This window comes from Calonectris borealis, chromosome 26 (assembly GCF_964195595.1).
Source record: "Calonectris borealis chromosome 26, bCalBor7.hap1.2, whole genome shotgun sequence".
In the NCBI taxonomy this organism is placed as follows: domain Eukaryota; kingdom Metazoa; phylum Chordata; class Aves; order Procellariiformes; family Procellariidae; genus Calonectris; species Calonectris borealis.
The window spans coordinates 2,199,899-2,218,233 of record NC_134337.1 but is presented as its reverse complement, the minus strand read 5'-3'; the positions used below and the strand labels follow the sequence as shown (position 1 = coordinate 2,218,233).

Here is an 18,335-nt window from a genome sequence, read left to right as displayed (position 1 = left end):
GCTGGCTGGAGGCGAGGGTGCGATGCAGAGCACGCTCCCCTGCGCTCCCACCAGCCCCAGCACCCAGCTGGCATCCTGCATGTGATCATTTCTCCATCCCGGCACAGGTACTTCCAAACGCCTGTGCTGTGGCTGGCCGAGGCTCTGTGCCGGAGGGGCTGCGGACCCCTCGACCCCTCACCAGCCCCCCAGAGGACCCCCTGCCCCCCAGCCACTACCTTCTCCTCCAAGGCCGCCATCCTCTCCTTGAGGTGCAGCTGCAGCCGCTCGTTGGACTCGCTCAGCAGACGGTCCACGGTGTCCGAGAGCCGCTTGTTGTGCTCCTCGTTCATCTTCTCCCGCTGGCGGGCCTGCAAGGGCAAACAGCGACCCGTCACCTCAGATCCAGCAGACGTGCTCCTCCTGCCACGAGGGGCTCAGCGCCGTCCTGCCATCCCGTGCCTGCCGGTGGTCTCAGAGCTGATCTACCAGGCCCAGCTTTTGGGGACAAATTCACCCCTTACAGCACAGATCAGACCCTCCACTGGGGCTCTCCTGGTCTCTGCCATTTCTCAGCCAGGGATGAAGAGGAGAGAGGACAGGATCCAAAAAGCTCCTGCCTGCCTCAAGAAAGTTTGACCTGTGTATCTGCCAGGGACAGCCACACTGGGGGCACATTCCAGACCCCAATGGGGGCCGATCCCCTGGATTTGCAAAGGTCTCTCCAAACCGCTGCCCTAGGCCAAAACAACCGGGGGCTTCCCCAGGGCCACACGCTGTAATGCCACCTGGGTGACCCGAGAAATGGGTATCACAATCATCTCCTGCGTGGACAGCCCAGCCACTGGCTAAGGAGCACAGCAGGGATTGTGCGTCCCGTGACACATCAGCTCGGCCTCCCTGTCTTCTGGAGGGGCAACACCCTTTGTTCCCAGCACCCATCGGTCTCGCCCTGCTGCTGATCCAAGCTGCCCCGCATTTGGGGTCGGAGCTCGGTCCAGAGGGAGATGCTGGGAGAGGAGTGGATGTGGCAAACTAAGAGCAAGACTTGGATGCCTGGGAGAGGGGGAAATCGCAGCAGAGAATGTCATGATCTCCTGGGTGGCTCTAGTTTAAGAGATCCTGGATGGGAAAGGATTAACCAGTCTCCTCTCCCCATCCTGCTTCAGAGATACCAGCAAGCCAGCCCTTTGTGGTGTGCCCAGGTACCCAGACACCATGGCAAGGGGGAGCCAAGGCTGGATCAGGACCCGCAAGGACTCCCCAGTGCAGGCTGACCAGCGCTTACCCTGGCCAGCTCCTGGTTCTTCTCCTCCAGCTGACTCTCCAGCTGCCGGAGGTGCTCCTCGATGCTCCCATGCCTCTCTTCTGCCTGGGAAAAGCAGAGCAGCGCTCTCGGATGCCGCTCCCCAAAGCCACGCGGGCCCTCCTGCATCCCTCCGCCCACCCCTGCATCTGCATCCTTCCCTGGGATGCGGCACTCCCTCCCACTGCCTGCATCCCCGCCATGGTTCACCGTGTGCTGTCAGCCCAAAACAGCCCTGCTAGCAAGGTGACGGGAGATGGAGGTGCTCTGTGAGCAACTTGGCACCAGTTCCAGCGCCTGGGAAGGGCAGGGCTGGCCATATCCACACCTCCCTCCAGGCCTGCACCCTCCCAGATCCAGCTTGGGTCCTTCCTCATCCCCTTCATCCCAGAGTGGTCCCAGCACAAGCTGAAGGCCACTCAGGTCGACTGAGGGCCATCTCTGCCTTGGAGAAAGGAGCTGAGGGAAGGGACACATCAGGAGCTTTAAAAACCATGCATTGTCCCTGCAGCCACAGGGGAGGCAGGGGACAGCAGAGCTCAGAGGCTGGGAATGACAGCAGGGTGCCTCGGGCCTGCCAGGGGCTCCATCGCTGCAGGGGGTGCTCAGACCTGCCTCCTCCTCTGGTTCCTGCACTCCGTTCCGGCTCTGGTCCCCAGTCACCCCGCACACTTGCCTTGGTGAGTGCGGCGATGCGCTGGGCCAGCTCCGCTTCCACCTCGGGCAGCGTCTCTGCCTTCCGCATTGTCTGCTGCAGCTTCTGCTCCGCCAGCTCCAGCAGCTCCTGCAGGTGCCGGGCTTTCTCCTCGCACTGCGGGACAGAGCAGGATGGGTGCCTGGCACCGAGGCTTGCCTGCTTCTCCCTCCCAAGTCCCCAGGGTAGTGGGAGCCTTTGGGTCCAAGCTTTGGTACCTGGCGGTGCAGGGACTCCTTGTTGGCCAACTCGCTTTCCAGCTTGTCATTGAGGTCATGGATGGAGGTGGCTTCTCGCTGGGCTGCCAGGTAGCGTTTCTCCAGTGTGGTGATCCTCTCCTCCATGTCCTCCTTCTGAGCCAGGGCCTGGGGAAGCGATAGGGCTGTCACATCCTGGCCTGTGACCACCGATTTGGGAACAGCTGGGCCTCCCAGCTCCTGTGAACCTGGTACACCCCCGAGTCCAAGCGTGCAATGCAAACCCTGCTCTGCAGAGGAATGAGGGGGAGCAATAAAGGGAGGGTCAGGCAATCACAGAAAAACCTTCTAGCACGGACACAGCTCACTGCCCCAGGTCTGCAGCACACCTGGGTATCTTGGTGTCTGCTTATAACCTTAAGGAAGTTCTGCCGATGGACTTGGGGACAATCTCCCAAAGGCAGTGGCCTCTTTTGGGGGACACTGGCCTTTACCCTGCATACAACAGGGATTACAATCCCTTCCCAACCCAGAGCACGTGGAAGCTGCTGTGAATGTCTCTGCAACTGCAAGAGGCTTGGCAGTGCGAGAGGGTAGTGTCTAACCTCTCGGAGGTCCCTCTGGTACTTGCTGCTCATCTCCTCCGATTTGATCAGATCCTTCCTGGCGGTGCCCAGATCCTCCTCCAGCTCGGTGACGCTGGCAGCCAACGCAGAGATGCGCTCCTTGGCCTGGACCACTTCGAAATTCTGCTTCTCCAGGAGCTCCTGCAGCTCCACCACCCGCCCTGCCTCATCCTCTGGGTGGACGGAGCCGTTGGAGAGCCGCTGCAAGGCAGCAGAGAGGGAGGCAGATGCCCAGCTGCCCCAAAGCACGGGCTGGCATTGCCTGCGGCTACGCAATGGGGGAACATGGCCCTGCAGGGACCCAGCAAAGTGGTGGGGAGTGGAGACACGGGGCTCCGGGACGCACTGTCAACAGTCTCCGCTAGCCAGGGATGTGGCTTCTCACAGGCATGATGGAATAGGGACGGCTGAGGGCTTCCCAGAGCATCCCTGGGAAGCAGAGGCCCTAGAAGCATCCGAGCAGGAGCACAAATCCCCCTCCACTCAGAAGTGGCCTGTTTCCACCAGAAAGGGCATTTCCCAGGGAGTTGGACCCAGGGGAGAGGGAAAAAGGTTTTCAGCACCCTGGAGCCAGTGACAAGAGTGTTGGAGAAGCGATGGCCTCAGTGAGCATGGTCAGAGCAGGGGTTTCTGGGGCTCTCACCTTCCAGGGAAGCTTCTGCGCTGGCTCCTTGGGCTCCCTCTCATCCCGCTCACCCGCCGGGGCCTCCCGCGCGGTGCCTTGCTGCAGAGCTGCCACCTGCATGACAACACGGCTTAATTAATGAGAGAAAGCAGATGAGACCCGCTGGTCCGGCTGCGGGTGAGGCCAGCCCCTGGTGCACCCAGGTCTGCAACTGGCTTCCTGCTGGCTTCCTCCACCGTCATATTCAGCTAGTGACTATGGCTGGGGGGAGACTGGAGGGATAGGGTGAAGAAGAGAGGGGAAGGCAGAGATGCTGAGAAGATGGAGGATGAAGCCACGTCTTGCACGGACACAGTGGTGCTTGCTACAGGCACGCAAAGAGCCTGAGCCCCAGCAGTAAGGTTTTCCTGGTGAGCCCTCGGGGACCTGAGACCTGCATCCCCGGACTCACCCCCAACTCATTTCACTAGTTTGCAGCCAGACGGACTCCAAACCCGGTGCAGATGTAGCCAGCAGGGGCAAGGGATAAACACTGACATCGCACCCTGCTCTGCAGGGGGAGGATGGGGACAGGTCCCTGCAAGGTGACCGAAAGCCAGGCACTGCCTCCCCACCAAGCCTGGGGAAGTACCGTGAGACACATCCTGGGAACTAGAAATAGGAGCCAAATTTGGCCAGGCAGAGGCTATAAGGATGGCTCTTTCCTTTTGGCAGTGGTGGCTGGGCACAAACTTCGGGAAGGAAAACAGGTGAATATCCAAGATGAAGAGGGCTAGGTGTTGGGGACAGCGAAGTCCCCATGCCAGGGCCTGAGCAAGGAAGGAGATGGGGGATGCAAGATGAGGTGCTCGGAGCAGCGAGCTTTGGGTCTCTGCTGAGGCAGGGAAAATCCTAAGTCACTCTCAGCCCCCTGAAATGATTCAAGTTCAGGTTGCTTTTGGCAGTGAAATGAACACCAAACAGCCAAACAGCAGAGGAAACCTTGCCCGCGAGACAAAAGTTTTCATAATATTTACAAGGTTTCCTTAAATACAGCCAATCCTTCATGTAAATAGCCATTTTAGAATAAAAGCCTTATATTAAAAATGCCCAAATGCCATTTCTCTGATCTGCACGATCATTTGAGGGTGATATGTCAGCAAATTCAACATGAATTCACAAATGCAACACGGAGCAGTCCCAGCCCAGGGGGTGCCCCAGCAAGGGCCCAGGGTAGGCTGCCCAAATGCCTCTTACCTGCCGATGGGCATCCACGAGCTGCTCCTCCAAGGTTGCCACTCGCTCTAAGGCTGCTCGCAAGCGTTCCCTGACCTGCAGTCATGTAAGATAATGGGAAAGGCCATTATTTATCTGTGATGAGGCTGCCCGGGATCTAGGCAAGCTCCCAGCCCCTTTTGTCTGGCTGACAGCCAGGCTCAGGTGGATTCACGTCCAGAGCACAGGCTCAGGGATGCTCCAGCCCATCGCCTGGGAGAAGCATGTTGGAGAGGAACAGCACGGGCCAAGGTGACTCTTGCAGACCTATGGCCAGGACAGCTTGAAGACATCTTTTAGCAGAGCAAGGAAATGCTTGAGGCAAATGAATCAGGAGGAACAATAAGAGTTGTAATGCAAGGACTGAACCAGGGTGCCAAATGCTGGTGCTCACCATCACCACAAGTGACCCAGGGAAGCAAGTTCCCCATCCCCGACAGCCTCAAATCCACAGCATCCACGCGGCAGCCCCACCAGCTCCTAAAATGAGGGTGCTGCAGCTTTTGGATATCCAAGACCTTCCTCCTGAGAGACCCCATGTCACCACCCAGCTTAACAACAAAAAATGGCACCCAGTGGGAGGAAGGAGGAGGGTTGGGAGAAGGTCAGCTCTGAGCAGGGGACGCTCATGGAGTGAGCCAGGAGAGGTCCCAGTAACGTGTCTCACCTTTTCATCTAGCGCCTTGTGATGCTCAAAGAGTGACTTGAGCGCCTTGAGCACCTCAACCTCACTGGAAACCCCGGACGGCGACTGGGCCTGACGCTTGACTACGGTCATCCTCAGGGATCGCTCATGCCTCGACACCAGGCACTCCAGGTGCTCCAGCAAGAGCTGCAAGAGGGCAAGCATGAGGCTCTCACCACCCCGGGAGCTGGCGATGCTGGTGTCGGCCCAGCAGCCTGCGGTGTCCCACATTTTTGAGGACAGACAGCAGGTTTTATATGCTTACCCGGGTGTTATTGCGCTCGGCTTTCAGCTCCGAGATCTCCTCTTCCCTCTCCAGGAGCTGCTCCCGGCACGCACTGAGCTCCCGCGTCAGCGTTGCAAACTCCTGCAGAAATCAGGGCATGGCCGTGAGCGTGGGATGGGGACGAAGCCACCGTCCGGGCCCCACTGCCGGGACCTCCAGCACAGAGCATTTCCCATCCGAACCCAACCAGTGAGAGATGGGGACACCAATGGGAACACTGAGAAATCGGTGGAGAAGCACAGCCAGGCTGGGAAGTCATCTATTCCTGGCTTCCCTCAGTGCTTTGGAGAAGGGAGAACGCAGCATCTCAGTATTTATCCATTTGGTTTGATATCCAACGACACAAGAAACTACTCTACAGCTCTGGATGGCATTTAAAGCATCCCGGTCAAGGCCACCAGCATGCTCCCATCCCCTCTGTCTCCTTGATGCAATCCAGCAGAGCATCCACCTTGGAGCATCCCATCAGGCTAAAACTCACCGCAAAGCCACAGACGGCCAGGATGGGTCCCCTGGCCTCAAGCCAGCCTCTGCCACGGCCTCAGGACCTGGCATCATCCAAAATCTCCTTCCAAAGGAAAGAGCAAGATCTGCCCCAGTCCAGCATGTGGGGCCCCATCAAGCTTCTTATGGGGCACCCCCAAGCCCCGAATCCCAGCTGGGAGAGATGGGGCACAGCAGGAGATGTGGCAGGTGCCACCAGTCCTTGCTCCAGTCACCGCTCCCTCCAGGGAGGTGACAGCCAGCAAGGAAGAGCCGTGCAGAGAGTGATGCCAAAGCAGAGTTGCAAAGCTAGCACATCCTTTGGGATATGATGGGCTCCTCAGAAACAGAGCAATCGCACTTGTGACTGTGTCGGAGGTAAAAGGAAACCCACTCTGAAGTTCCTAGGATGCAGGGGAGTTCATTTTCCCTTAAAAAATGAGAATCAAGCACCTGGGTTAGCCCAGAAGCACTCTCCCATTGCTCCCAGTTGCTCTTTCAGTTGCCAAGTGGTGCCAGGACTAAGTGACATTTTGCAGCTGGGATTTTTTGGGGTGAAAAATGCAAATGTGTAAACGCTTCATGAATTTACACCACTTTCACAGTGTTGTTGAGAAGAACTTAAAAAGGAAAAGGGTTTCAGAAGAAGCTGAGAACGATTTGATTGAGCATTAACAAACCAAATTTCAACTGGGGATTGAGAGTGGTTTTACAGCGTGAAATTCTCTTTCATTTTAATTTTCAAGTTAAACAAATAAAAACCCTTCAAACTGAAGCAAAACGTTGAGGCTTAGATTGAATCAAATGATCTGCTCAGCTCAAAGTGAAACCTCTTGCAACAGCTGACGTCCCTCCAAGAAATCAAGAGCTTTTTAATCTCTGTCCCAGCTAGATTTTCCCCCTCTCTTCCCACCCCAAATTGCTCGCACTGCTGTGGTTTTTAGCCTGGGCTTGGTGGTGATGGTGGTGTCACTGGTGATGCTGAGACCCCACAGCGGGACAGGACCTGAGCATGCCGTGACGTGGAGGAAGAGAAAGAGCAATCGCAGCAGTCGAAGTCAGTCACCGTTCCTGTAAACAGCTGCTTTTCTGCCCATCACCATGCCTCAGGGCTGCTGCCATCCTCGTCCCAGCATCGCCTCAGGACCTGAGTCCCCCGGCTCCTCTCCAGCCCTGGGGTCAGCCCTATCCCCATCGGTTGTCCCCCAAATCGGTCACAGCACCTCAAACCTCCGTCACCAGCCCCTGCCATGCCCAGGTATCATCCCACGCTTGCTCTCGGACCGTCCCACAGCCCCCCAAAGCGCAGCGAACCCCACTGGTTCCCCTGGGAGACTGCTGAGCCCAGCCGAGCCTTTCCCGGAGCCGTGCTCTCCCAGCCGGTGGGGATTACGGCTCGGCACAGCCCAGCGGCACACACATCTGCGTGCGCACCGCTGGGTTATGCAAGCGCTGCACGCAGGAGCAAGCAGCTCGCGAGCATCCCCACAGATTACACCGGGGCTGGGAATGCCAGCGAGCGGCATGCATGTGAGTGGCAGCGAGACATGCCAGATCGGGTGCTGGCTGCTTCAGATTTAGGGATATGTCACTCCCCCCATCCCTCAATATGTCAGGAGACAGTCAGCAAGGCTTAAGGAGCTCAGCAAAAGCATCCTCGCAACCGTGATGGACCCAGGAACGTCTTTCAGCAGGTGACACATTGGCTGTGGACTCTCTCCCAGCACCGGGGCAGGGGACCCTGTAGATCTAAAGCCCCCAGATCTGGAAACCTCTTGCTCTGCCTCATGGCTGGCAGGGGAAGCCGGGGCTGCGGACGTGGATGCTCTCCCCGCCGGGGTGAACTGGGCTATGCGCGGCGTGGGACGGATGGGACACAGCATTGGAGGCAGCAAGGGAAGAGGGATGCCACGCTGGGGATGGTGATCGCCAGCGCTCAGCCCGCGTTGCCTGCACGGCCCACCTGGGCTAGCCAAGCTGTACAGATTGTGCCCACAATCAGGCTTTCATCCCCAAAGGCGAGGAGATTAAAAGAGAGAGAAATTCTGCTGGAGAGAGAGAGGCAGCCCCCACCCCGGCCAGCCCGGTCAGCGGGTAGAAGCGCGGTGGTGGCTCCACTCCTGGGCACAGTACAGTCTCCTGCCCGATCCCATCCCATCCAAGCCCTCCACCTTGCCAGGAATGGTTGGCCAGATCTTATGCTGTGCGCCCCAGCAACGCTGCCAGGCCAGGAGCATCCCATGGCAAACAAGAGACCACAATAATCGTCCGTCCTTGGGGAAAGGCTGGAAAAAGGAGCATTTACCACCAAAAATAGCAACACCCCTGCAGCGAGACGGGACAGCAGTAGGGGTTAGCCGAGTACACAGGGCTGGGGGCATTTGCAAGCCTGATTTTGATGCTTTGAGAATAAAAATATAGGAATAAATCAATCCAGCACCCGCCTGTACCTACCTCCCTCAGCCCCGGCTGTGGCAGACGTCTGCCCTAGCGCTGCCACCTTGCTTCTGGGCCACTGGTGGGCACCAGGCGAGTTTGGGGACCATGAGGACAAGCTGTCCCCAGCTCCTGACTGCAGTGTCACACTGTGGAGTGCAGCTTTCACCCCCACCTGCAGGTATGCCATTGCCCTAAGTCCCAGCAAAGTTGCGATAAAGAGGATCCGGGTGATTTCCCTCTGCCCTGGCCACGGCCAGGAGTCTTCCAGGACATGCAGAGGCACCTGCCCCTGGCTCCGATAAGCTCTCAAACTAAGCAGAGACACCTATAAACGGATTAGAAAGTGAAGGAGAGGTGCCTGATCTTCAATGAAAGGATGGATGATGAGACACAGCCCTGGGAGTCCTAGGGAGCCCTGTGGGAAGCCCAGCAGCCCGGGAAGTGGCTAATTTGGATTAAAACCAAACCACCCAAAGCACGACTGGCTGGGCTCAGGAGAGAGCAGGGGCGGATGGGTGCTATTTTCACCGTTGGAGAGGAGGGAGACCCGGAGCACCACACCAGGTATTGAAACGGGTTGTTGGTTGTAGCTCGGGGCTCGGATCTCCGGTCAGCGCCAGGCATGTTCAGGGTTCGGGGTCTTCCCCCTTGGCTGCATCAATGGGGAAGGCACAAGGAAGAGCTGGAGGAAGGCCAGAAACCAGCTACATGGAGACGGCTGGGAAAGCAAGGAGAGGTTTAGGAAGCTCGGGGGAGAAGATTCTCCAGCATGAAAAAGCTGAAATGCAAACGTCCTCAGCCCAGAGCCATCTTCTGCCTTTCCCTGTGCCATCCGCAGCACAGACAGGGAAGCAGCGAGATTGCACCAAAGTGAGCAAAATTCCCCTATTTGTTGCAGGAATGCGGCTGCTGCTCCAACGCACCCAAGCCTTGGGAACAAACTGGCTCCAGCTGCAGGATTAATGGCATTTTAAAGCCCCTAATTGGAGTGATTGCTCCTGACAGACCAGGCGTGCGACGGAGGGTGATGTGGGAAGGATGCCCGCGCCGGGAAATCAGGGCTGCTGACTCGGCGAGCAAGGGATAGATCCCCGTCCACCCGTCTATCTGCGCTGGTAGTTGGCAGACCCATCACCTCCGATCCTCCTTGCTGTCCCAGGAGCAGTGCAGAATTACGAGGAAGCCCTAGGTCACAGTCGAGGGGATAAACACAACCCCAGCAGCGTGTAGCATGGGATTACAAAGATTAAATCCTGCCGGGTAAAGCCAGGGCTTCGACCATTGCCCACCCTCGGCACCGAGCAGTGCAGTGGCACATCCTCGACCTCTTGGCCACAGCACCGTGACTCTGCAGGGACCATCCATGGGGAACTGCTGTCCTCTCCTCTCAACATGCAGTCATGAAGTGTATTTCCACCCACAATCGCTCGGGGAGGAGCATTGTGCAATCAAGCAAGCAGGAACCCAACACCTCAGCACCCTGGTCTTGTGGGAGCACGACCAGCTCCAATGGTTCAACACTGAGCCGCCAGATCCCTCCATCCCAAAATCTTGAGACACTTTAAAGGTCTCACCCAGTGGGTGTTTTCCCCCTGCTTGCTGCCGAAGTTCCTATTTTCATGCTGCTTTTTGCAAGTGTGAATTTTAGATATATTTTTAAGTAAAATGGGAGGAATTTGGGGTGAGCATTTGATGCCAGGATCTTTCCCAGCTCCTTGGGGACCTCCAGGGAGCACAGGGGGTCTTAGGGAGTCTGCCCACCCCAAAAAACCCAGCTCTCGGCTCCCCAGGCAGCCCCAAGCAGCCCAAAGAGGCAGCGAAGGCGCAGCAGAGCGGAGCCTGGAAGGAAGAACTGCGGGAGGTTTCCACAGCCATCAGCAGCCCTCAGCACAGCAGCCCCTGGAAATCTGGGAGCCTGTTCTCCTCCTGACGCAGCCGGGGATAGGGACTCCTGCCAAACCCCCAAACCCTGGCAGGGCAGGGAGAAGTGCCATCCCACGCAGGACCCTGCTCTGGGAACACATCTGGATACATCTGGAGCCCTGCATGTCGCATCCCCGGGTGGCACCTACACCCAGGAGGGCAGGGGGGGAGCCGAGCTGAGCAGCCAGGCAGGAGGTAGCTGGCAGCCATGCCACAGCCCTGGGGGGCTGCTGAGAGCACCCGAACCCCAGTTAGGGCTTGGTCCTCGGCCGCATGCCCCCTGCACAAGCAGGGAGGGCAGAGCGATTGGAGCCGAGAGCTTTCAGTCCGATTAAGTCGCATTCAGTGCTCCCACATGAATAAATAAATCATGTAAGAAGCATTAAGGCAGCTTAGTCTCCCTGGGAAATAGCCCTGGAGTTCTGCCTTTTGGGGGCTGAGGGATGCCCCCATGGATTAGGGTGGGGGATGGCTTGGCCATGTGGTAACCAAGCCCCGCGTGGGCAAAGGGGAACGGGAGCTACAGGCAGGAGCTCTGGACAAGCACATCCCCTGCCTGCATCATGCATGGGTCTGTGCCAGACACAGGTTCCCTGCCTGCCCCATCGACGGCTCTGCCGGCACTCTGGATCCTGTGCCAACACAGCGACATCCAGCTGCCGCTGTGCCCTGAAAGGATGCAGAGTGCCACGTCCCCCAGCTACCAGCGACCCCAGCCTCCCCAGGCACCGCGTCCTCCGCGCAGCCAGAGCTTGGCTCTTCGGTGACACTGGAGAAGGGCAGTCAGCCTTGTGGGTGACCACCAATGAGCCTGGGTGCCCAACCGTGCCCCCAAAAAAGGGTTTCTTCAAGCAATCCAGCTTGAATCTCATCCCAACGGGGTCTGACATGTTGCAGTAAGCTTCTGGGCAAAAGGGCTCACAGAGAAGGAGGAAGAGGATGGGAGAGGCCCGTGGAATGCCCCCACGCAGTGCCCTGGGGAGGAGACCCGCCACATCCCGCTTACCTGGTACATGCACATGCTGGGATTAATCCCATTGGGCAGGTGAGCGCCTTTGGGTTTGCTCCCTGAGTTCATGCCAAGCCCTCATCTCCCACGAGGGCGGCCGGTGCAGTCCCGAGGGCGAGCAGCACGGCGGGCACCGGGGGCCGCTGTGCCCAGGCGCAGAGCCCCCCTGCCCGTGCAGGGACAGGCAGGGCAGCGGGAAGCAGCAGGAGCTCAGGGAAATTCCCCATCTGCTGCCCGCCCTAAGCACATCCCTCGCTGCGGTGCAGGGAGCCGGAGGCAGCCCCGGCTGGAGCGGGGCACCCAGTGGGCTCGTGGATGCAGGTGCTGCCAGAGTCCCTTTGCGCTGACCCAGTTTGCTCCGCCTGCACGCCGCCCGTGCCGAGGCACCGAGGACCCTTTATTGGAGCAGGAGCGGAGATTAAAACCGCACAGTCCCTTAATCCGAGGCGGCTGCGGCTGGGCGGGTGGCGCGCGCTCGGTGTGACCTGGCTTGCTCTGTCCGGCGCGCGCTGGCTGGGGAGCCGGGAGCAGAGGGGACGCGAGCCCCCGGCACACGGGAGGTGGTGGTGGCCCTGCCTGCACCCAACACTTGGGCACATCGCAGCGCATCTCTAAGAGGCAGAGAACTCATCCATGGGGACCCCAGGAGCTCCTGGGGAAGCACTGTCAGGTGTTTTGCTCTCGGCAGCCCGGGCAGAGCCAGGACCAGCCCAGCTCCACGGATGGGGACGTGGGCTGCCTTCCTCCTGAGCTGCTTTCCCCTGTTCAGAGCGGAGGAGGGGTGCTGAGAGCTGGCTGGCCACCAGCCCAAGCTCTATTCTGGCTTGTGCCACCAGTTTTGATCCATTGGTTATCTCCCATCTCCCTGGGGTGCCCCAAACGCCAGCACCCAGGTAAGGCAGGATGATCTAAAGTCTCAGCACCGGCACAGTTGGCACAGACATAAGTGTTCGAAGCCTCCTGCTTCCCCCGGCTGCTGGGCTCCTTGCTGGCTCTCCCCACATCACAACCACAACAGAGTGGTGCAAAAGCCCCCCCGCATCCTGCTTCCCCCAAGTCTGGGCCCTGGGATACTGCGTGCTGCCACACAAGACCCCACAGGGAACGTGGGCAGCTCGTTTCCACCCTGCGCAGCCCTGCAACACTGATCCACCCCATCCTCTTCTGACCTGAGCATCTTTGTTTGTGGAGGCCGAGCTCAAGTCCAGGTCTCTGGAGCACCTGGAGCAGGTCCTGCAGGTGGAGGAGCCGGGAGCAGAGCAACACCAGGCTCTCGGCAGAGCCAGAAACCCCAGTGGAGCCATGGCAAGCCCCGATTTCCCCATGCCCACGGGCTGCTTGTTCAGCACAGACTGGATCGATGGGCTGAGGCCAACTGTATGAGGTTCAACAAGGCCAAGAGCCGGGTCCTGCACTTCGGCCACAACAACCACAGCAACGCTACAGGCTTGGGGAAGAGCGGCTGGAAAGTGCCCAGAGGAAAAGGACCTGGGGTGCTGCTCGACAGCGGCTGAACATGAGCCGGCAGTGTGCCCAGGTGGCCAAGAAGGCCAACGGCATCCTGGCCTGTATCAGAAATAGTGTGGCCAGCAGGAGCAGGGAGGTGATCGTGCCCCTGTACTGGGCACTGGTGAGGCCGCACCTCGAATCCTGTGTTCAGTTTTGGGCCCCTCACTACAAGAAGGACATGGAGGTGCTGGAGCGTGTCCAGAAGAGGGCAACGAAGCTGGTGAAGGGCCTGGAGCACAAGTCTGATGGGGAGCGGCTGAGGGAACTGGGGGTGTTCAGCCTGGAGAAGAGGAGGCTGAGGGGAGACCTCATCGCGCTCTACAACTCCCTGAAAGGAGGTTGTAGTGAGGTGGGGGTCGGTCTCCTCTCCCAAGTAACAGCGATAGGACGAGAGGAAATGGCCTCAAGTTGCGCCAGGGGAGGTTTAGATTGGACATTAGGAGAAATTTCTTTACTGAAAGAGTGGTCAGGCCTTGGAACAGGCTGCCCAGGGAAGTGGTGGAGTCACCATCCCTGGAGGTATTTAAAAGACGTGTAGATGAGGCGCTTAGGGACATGGTGTAGTGGGCATGGTGGTGTTGGGTTGACGGTTGGACTTGATCTTAGCGGTCTTTTCCAACCTGTATGATTCTATGATTCTGTGGTTCACAGACCTCTGGCAGTCTCCCTGCCCTCTGCCCGGCTACCCTGGGTCAGTGAACAAATGGGCCCATTGCGATGACCCGATCCGCACTCTGCACCCAGCTCTCCTCCAGCGTCCCCTCTCAGGACCAAGCTTGAGACAAAGAAAGTCCCATCGCCCCACCAGAAAAGGATCCCTCCTGGCAAGGGAAGGGGCAGGGAGCAGGGGCTTCCCTCCAGCAGTGGGGAAGGAATGTGGTTAATGTCCCCATTTGGGGACTCTGTAAGTGCCAGTGGGGACTCAAGAAACCAAGGACTGCCTGATGTCCCAAGGAGCTGGCTGGAGGCAGCAAGCCAGATCTGCTACCTGAAATGTGTCGTCTGCTCCCTAAGCACTCTTTGGTGCCAATGGGCGAGTGCGGGCTCTGCGGCTGCCTCCCCGTCGCCCTGGGGTGTCCTCAGGAAGGTTTTGCCCCTCATTCATACCCATTCCCCTGTGCAAGAGGGGGGATTACAGTCCCACACCTCCCCGCATGGACTCACAGACCAACAAGGGGTACAGAGGAGAAGGGGAGATGTTCCAGCTGGTTGTGGCTTGACCTGGGAGAACCTATGCAACACACCCAGGAGCATCACCGCTATCACACCAAGCCGGCCTTCCTAAAGGCACGAGCTAAAAAACACATCCGAGCAGCCGATCGCCCTCACATGCCTCAGTGAAGGCTCCTGCTCATCCCAGGGCCAGATCCTTACCTGTGGGAGGGCCGAGTTGAGTTGCCTCTGGAGCTGGTCACGCTCCCGTAGGGTCTCCTGCAAGCGGCTCTGGGTGACAGAGAGCGTCTCGCGGGTCTCCCGAAGGGTATCCAGCAGCTTGTCCCTCTCATCCAGCATGTTCACCATCAGCTGCTCGAAGTCGGCGTCCGCTTCGGAGCCCTGTGGGGGACCCAGAGGGTCCCCCTCGCTGATGGTGGGCATCACCTCGCACATCATGGCGGGGTGCGATGGGTGGGCGAGGGTCCTGAAGGTGCCCGGTGGGGCGGGTGGTGGGTGCTGTTGGGCCGCGGGGCCCCGATCACATCGCTACAGGCTCCCGTGGGTCAGGGGAGCCAGCACGGGAGGGGGCAATGGGGTGGTGAAGGTGGGGAGGATCCCCCATCCCTTCTTTTTGGGTGCTAAGCAGAAGCTGGCATCACTCCGGCGGGGATGGAGGAACGTCCTTGGCACCAACAAGGCCCTTGCAGTCTTAAATCCCCCTGCTCGGCTGCTTGTCACTGCCAGGGTCCCTTGGTCACCTCTCTGATGCCTTTCGGAGGGGCTGCAGCATCAGTCAGCCATGGGGGTGTTCAGAGGGGGACAAAGCGACCCTTGAGGACTCGCCCCAATGGGGAGCCCAAGCTGGCAGCAGCACAGGGAGGGTCCGGGGGATATTTGGGCTGCCCAGGCATGCTGAGGAGGAGTGCAGTCACGGTGGGCTGTTCTCTCCAAGGCTGGATGAGATGGTCACTGCTGGTGCAGGAACGTGTCTCCGTTTGGCATCACAGCTCTTCAAACACACAGAGGTGACCTGCAGGAGAGGGGACAGAGATCAGATCCCTCCTGCTGCCCCCAAAATGCCCAGGGCACCTGCCCAGCACCCTTTGCCCCCCATCAAACCCTGGAGGGCTACGACAGGTGGGCTCAGGACCCACAGGAATGGGCTGTGTCAGGTTGTACCACCCTGCACCCACGTGGCCACTACACTGCATCCAGTATGGTACCGAGCCGCAGAGAACAGCACCCCTGGGACCCAAAATCCTGCAGTTGCCTTTGGCATTCACATATTCCAGGACAAGATCCTGTCCCCTCCGTGGAGTGCCTGGCTGCCGAGGGACCCCATGGCCCAAGTGTCCTCCAAACAAAGAAACTCTCCATTTGCAGAAAATCAGGCTCAAACCTGAGTTTGGCCCAAACCTGGCATGAAGTCACAGCAACAAATGAGTTGAATGATCAGATTAATGTTCACCCCCTCTCCCTGCGGCACCAACGGGGACAGATGCGGTGGGACCAGCCGTTCAGTGTTAACTGAACTTCAGCACATCCTCTGTCAGTCAAACCTCTGTGCAGGGGATGGAGGCAGCAGCATCCCCAAATTACTGCCCAAGCACAAGCACCGTTCCCCAGCGGTGCCAGGGATGAGAAGGTGGAGGGCAGAGGCAGAGCTGCCAACTTGGGCAGCAGCCTGGATTTAGGCTGGATTAAAGCATGGGTGGACCCAGGGACTTGACCCCAGGGGCAATGCTTGGTACCTGCAGCCTCACCTCCACTTCCGCAGCCCAAAACCACTGGGGCGAGAGGCTGGGATGTCCCCCATCCCAGCCGCAAGCAAGATGCCAGACAGGGATTTTTGGTGACACAGACCTTTGGGTGACCTTCAGCCCGCTACAGCTGGACGAGGGTCCCCAGCAGCAAGGGTCGGTGTGCCACTGTCACCCCAGCTGCCCTGGGGACCTGCCCACCCCATATTGCCATCTTTGCCAGGCTTTGTCTGCAAGGGGATAGGCTAAGTGTGAGGGCCACTGGTCTAACATTTGTTATGGGACAGTCCCCCTTAACTTAGCAAGTTTTTAAATCTTTACAAGAGATATAATGCTTGAGGCTAGGTCTGAATATCCTTATATCAACCCTCTTTCAAACCAACAGATGCACACGGACAAAAAGGACCTGCACGCAGTCATGGGTCAGATCAGCCCGTTCTGGCCCTTTGGAATAAAAGTTTGGGTCCCAGACAGCTCGGCGCCACAGTGGGGCACTTCCCCGTTCAAAGGCGGCGTGCGTAAGGAGATGCTTTTGTGTGTACCCAGACGCGCAGACACACACTGCCGGGGCCGGGGGAACCGTAGCTCCGTTCTTGGGATGACATTGGCTCATCAGCTGATGGGAAGTTTGACAAAAAACCCTCTAAAAATAGAGAAGCTCTGGCAAAAGCACCAGCCCCTCAACGTGCATCCAGTGCGTGATGCTGAAAGCCAGCTCCTGCACGCCGGGGACGTGGGACAGGGCATCCCCCAGGTGGCTGTCCCACCTCCTCCCCCTTTACAGATTTAAGTTGCGTTCCTCAACCGGGATAAAACCTGTTATGGGCACATAATGCTGTCCTGAACCTTTGTTCACACTTGTTCACACTCCTTCCTGGCTGTTGGGACAGGGATGACGGGGACAACTGTGACTGATATCCTGTCCCTGCAGCATCCCTGCAAAAAGGAGGCTGGTGGAGGAAAAGGCACAGAGCGAGGGACCACTCCAGCCGCCTGCTCTGGTTGAGTCAGACATGAGTCCCATCCCCGTAATTAAGCAGGTGAAATGCTTTCCAATCCTCCTTCCCCTAATTAGCAGCCCCAGCGGCACCCTCACTCGAGCACGGCCATGCTGCCAGCCCACCTGGAGGGCAGATGACCCAGGCTCTAAGGAGACTCGGGGCCAAGAAGAGCAGAAATCAGCCTTACTCCGACACTAAGCCCTATTAATTTGAGTGCAAAACCCAAATAAGACGACTTTCACGCCCATCTTGCTGCTTGTCTCTGCTTGAGGGATGAGCGTGGAGAAAGCATGTCCACGCCATGGAAAGTCAGACGGCCCCACGAGCATGACGTGAATGGCAAAATCAGCTGCGTGGCCATGTCCCCACCCCAGCTGCTGGTGAGGAACTGAATGAATTAGCAGGTGAATTAAGATACATCAATCAAGACACAGAGGGAAGAGCCCTGCAGGCACTCAGGGAGGGGAAATGCTGCAGGGAACGGCCAAGACATAAATCTGATGGGAGTGATGATGGGATGGAAATTCATCCCAGCTGCAAAGGACAGACTCACTTACCGTGAGGAGATGCTGCAGATGCCAGTCCCAGGGGGCCTGTGGCGGCTCCCCTCACCCCGTGGAGGTAATCCAAGGGGCTGGAGGAGACACATTTTACTCCATGCATCACCCAAGGGCTAATTTTCTTTTTGCTTCCCCCACGCTTGAGGCCATGCACAGGTGGTTGGGGTGGTTTGGGTAAACCCACGTGCTACTTTGCTTCACTGCAACCTGCTCCTGTACACGGTTATATCCCGTTACATCTGCCATGCTTGGGAAGGGAGGCTGGGGGTGATAAGCACAGCCTGGACACCTCAGCCTGGGGAGGGTGATAACAGGATCATTGGGACCTTGCACGGCACCGATGCTGGTCCAGGACAGACTCATCCCATCTCACTGGTCCCCAAAAGCATCTGCGCTCTGCCCTCCTGAGTACCCTCAGCGAAGGTGCAATACAGCATAAAACTGTCCTCCCATGACAGGCAACACTTATCTCCTAGTGACCCAAGGCTCCTCCATGACCAGGGCTTGGGGGCTGTCTTCATTCAAGGGTGGTCATGTTCTTCCCTTGCACCCCGGGCCAGCAGGCGTGGGTAGTATGGAGGATATGCACTGTGGCATAAGGCAAGGAGAGCTGCTACAATCCTCTGCAGCTGGAGAAGCACTACAAGCAGGGATGAGACTTCCTACCACCACAAAGAGCAGCCAAAGCCCCCCTTGTCCTGGCTTGAAGCCCCCAGGGAGGTAGTGGGCAGCCAGCCCAGGGCTTTCAGAGCTCTCCACACACCCCATGACTGCAGGTCCCTGGCAGGTAAATCCAGGCTGATGCTCTGCCACCTCTGAGCATGGCTCTGGAAACAATTCAGCC

General features: G+C 58.3%; 1 protein-coding gene across 1 annotated transcript in view; it reads right to left on the bottom strand.

Annotated features, from left to right (window-relative positions):
* Positions 1–14,639, bottom strand: part of PPFIA4 (PPFI scaffold protein A4) — a 33,297-nt gene extending 18,658 nt beyond the window's left edge. The window contains exons 1-10 of the mRNA XM_075173948.1: positions 14,390–14,639; positions 5,632–5,733; positions 5,349–5,513; positions 4,664–4,738; positions 3,446–3,541; positions 2,782–3,003; positions 2,198–2,344; positions 1,958–2,096; positions 1,268–1,347; positions 219–350 (exon numbers count right to left, since the gene is read on the bottom strand). Of these exons, the coding sequence (XP_075030049.1) occupies positions 219–350; positions 1,268–1,347; positions 1,958–2,096; positions 2,198–2,344; positions 2,782–3,003; positions 3,446–3,541; positions 4,664–4,738; positions 5,349–5,513; positions 5,632–5,733; positions 14,390–14,626 (1,395 nt within the window). The 5' untranslated portion in view covers positions 14,627–14,639. The remainder of the gene's footprint in view (positions 1–218; positions 351–1,267; positions 1,348–1,957; positions 2,097–2,197; positions 2,345–2,781; positions 3,004–3,445; positions 3,542–4,663; positions 4,739–5,348; positions 5,514–5,631; positions 5,734–14,389) is intronic.
* Positions 14,640–18,335: the final 3,696 nt, after the last annotated feature.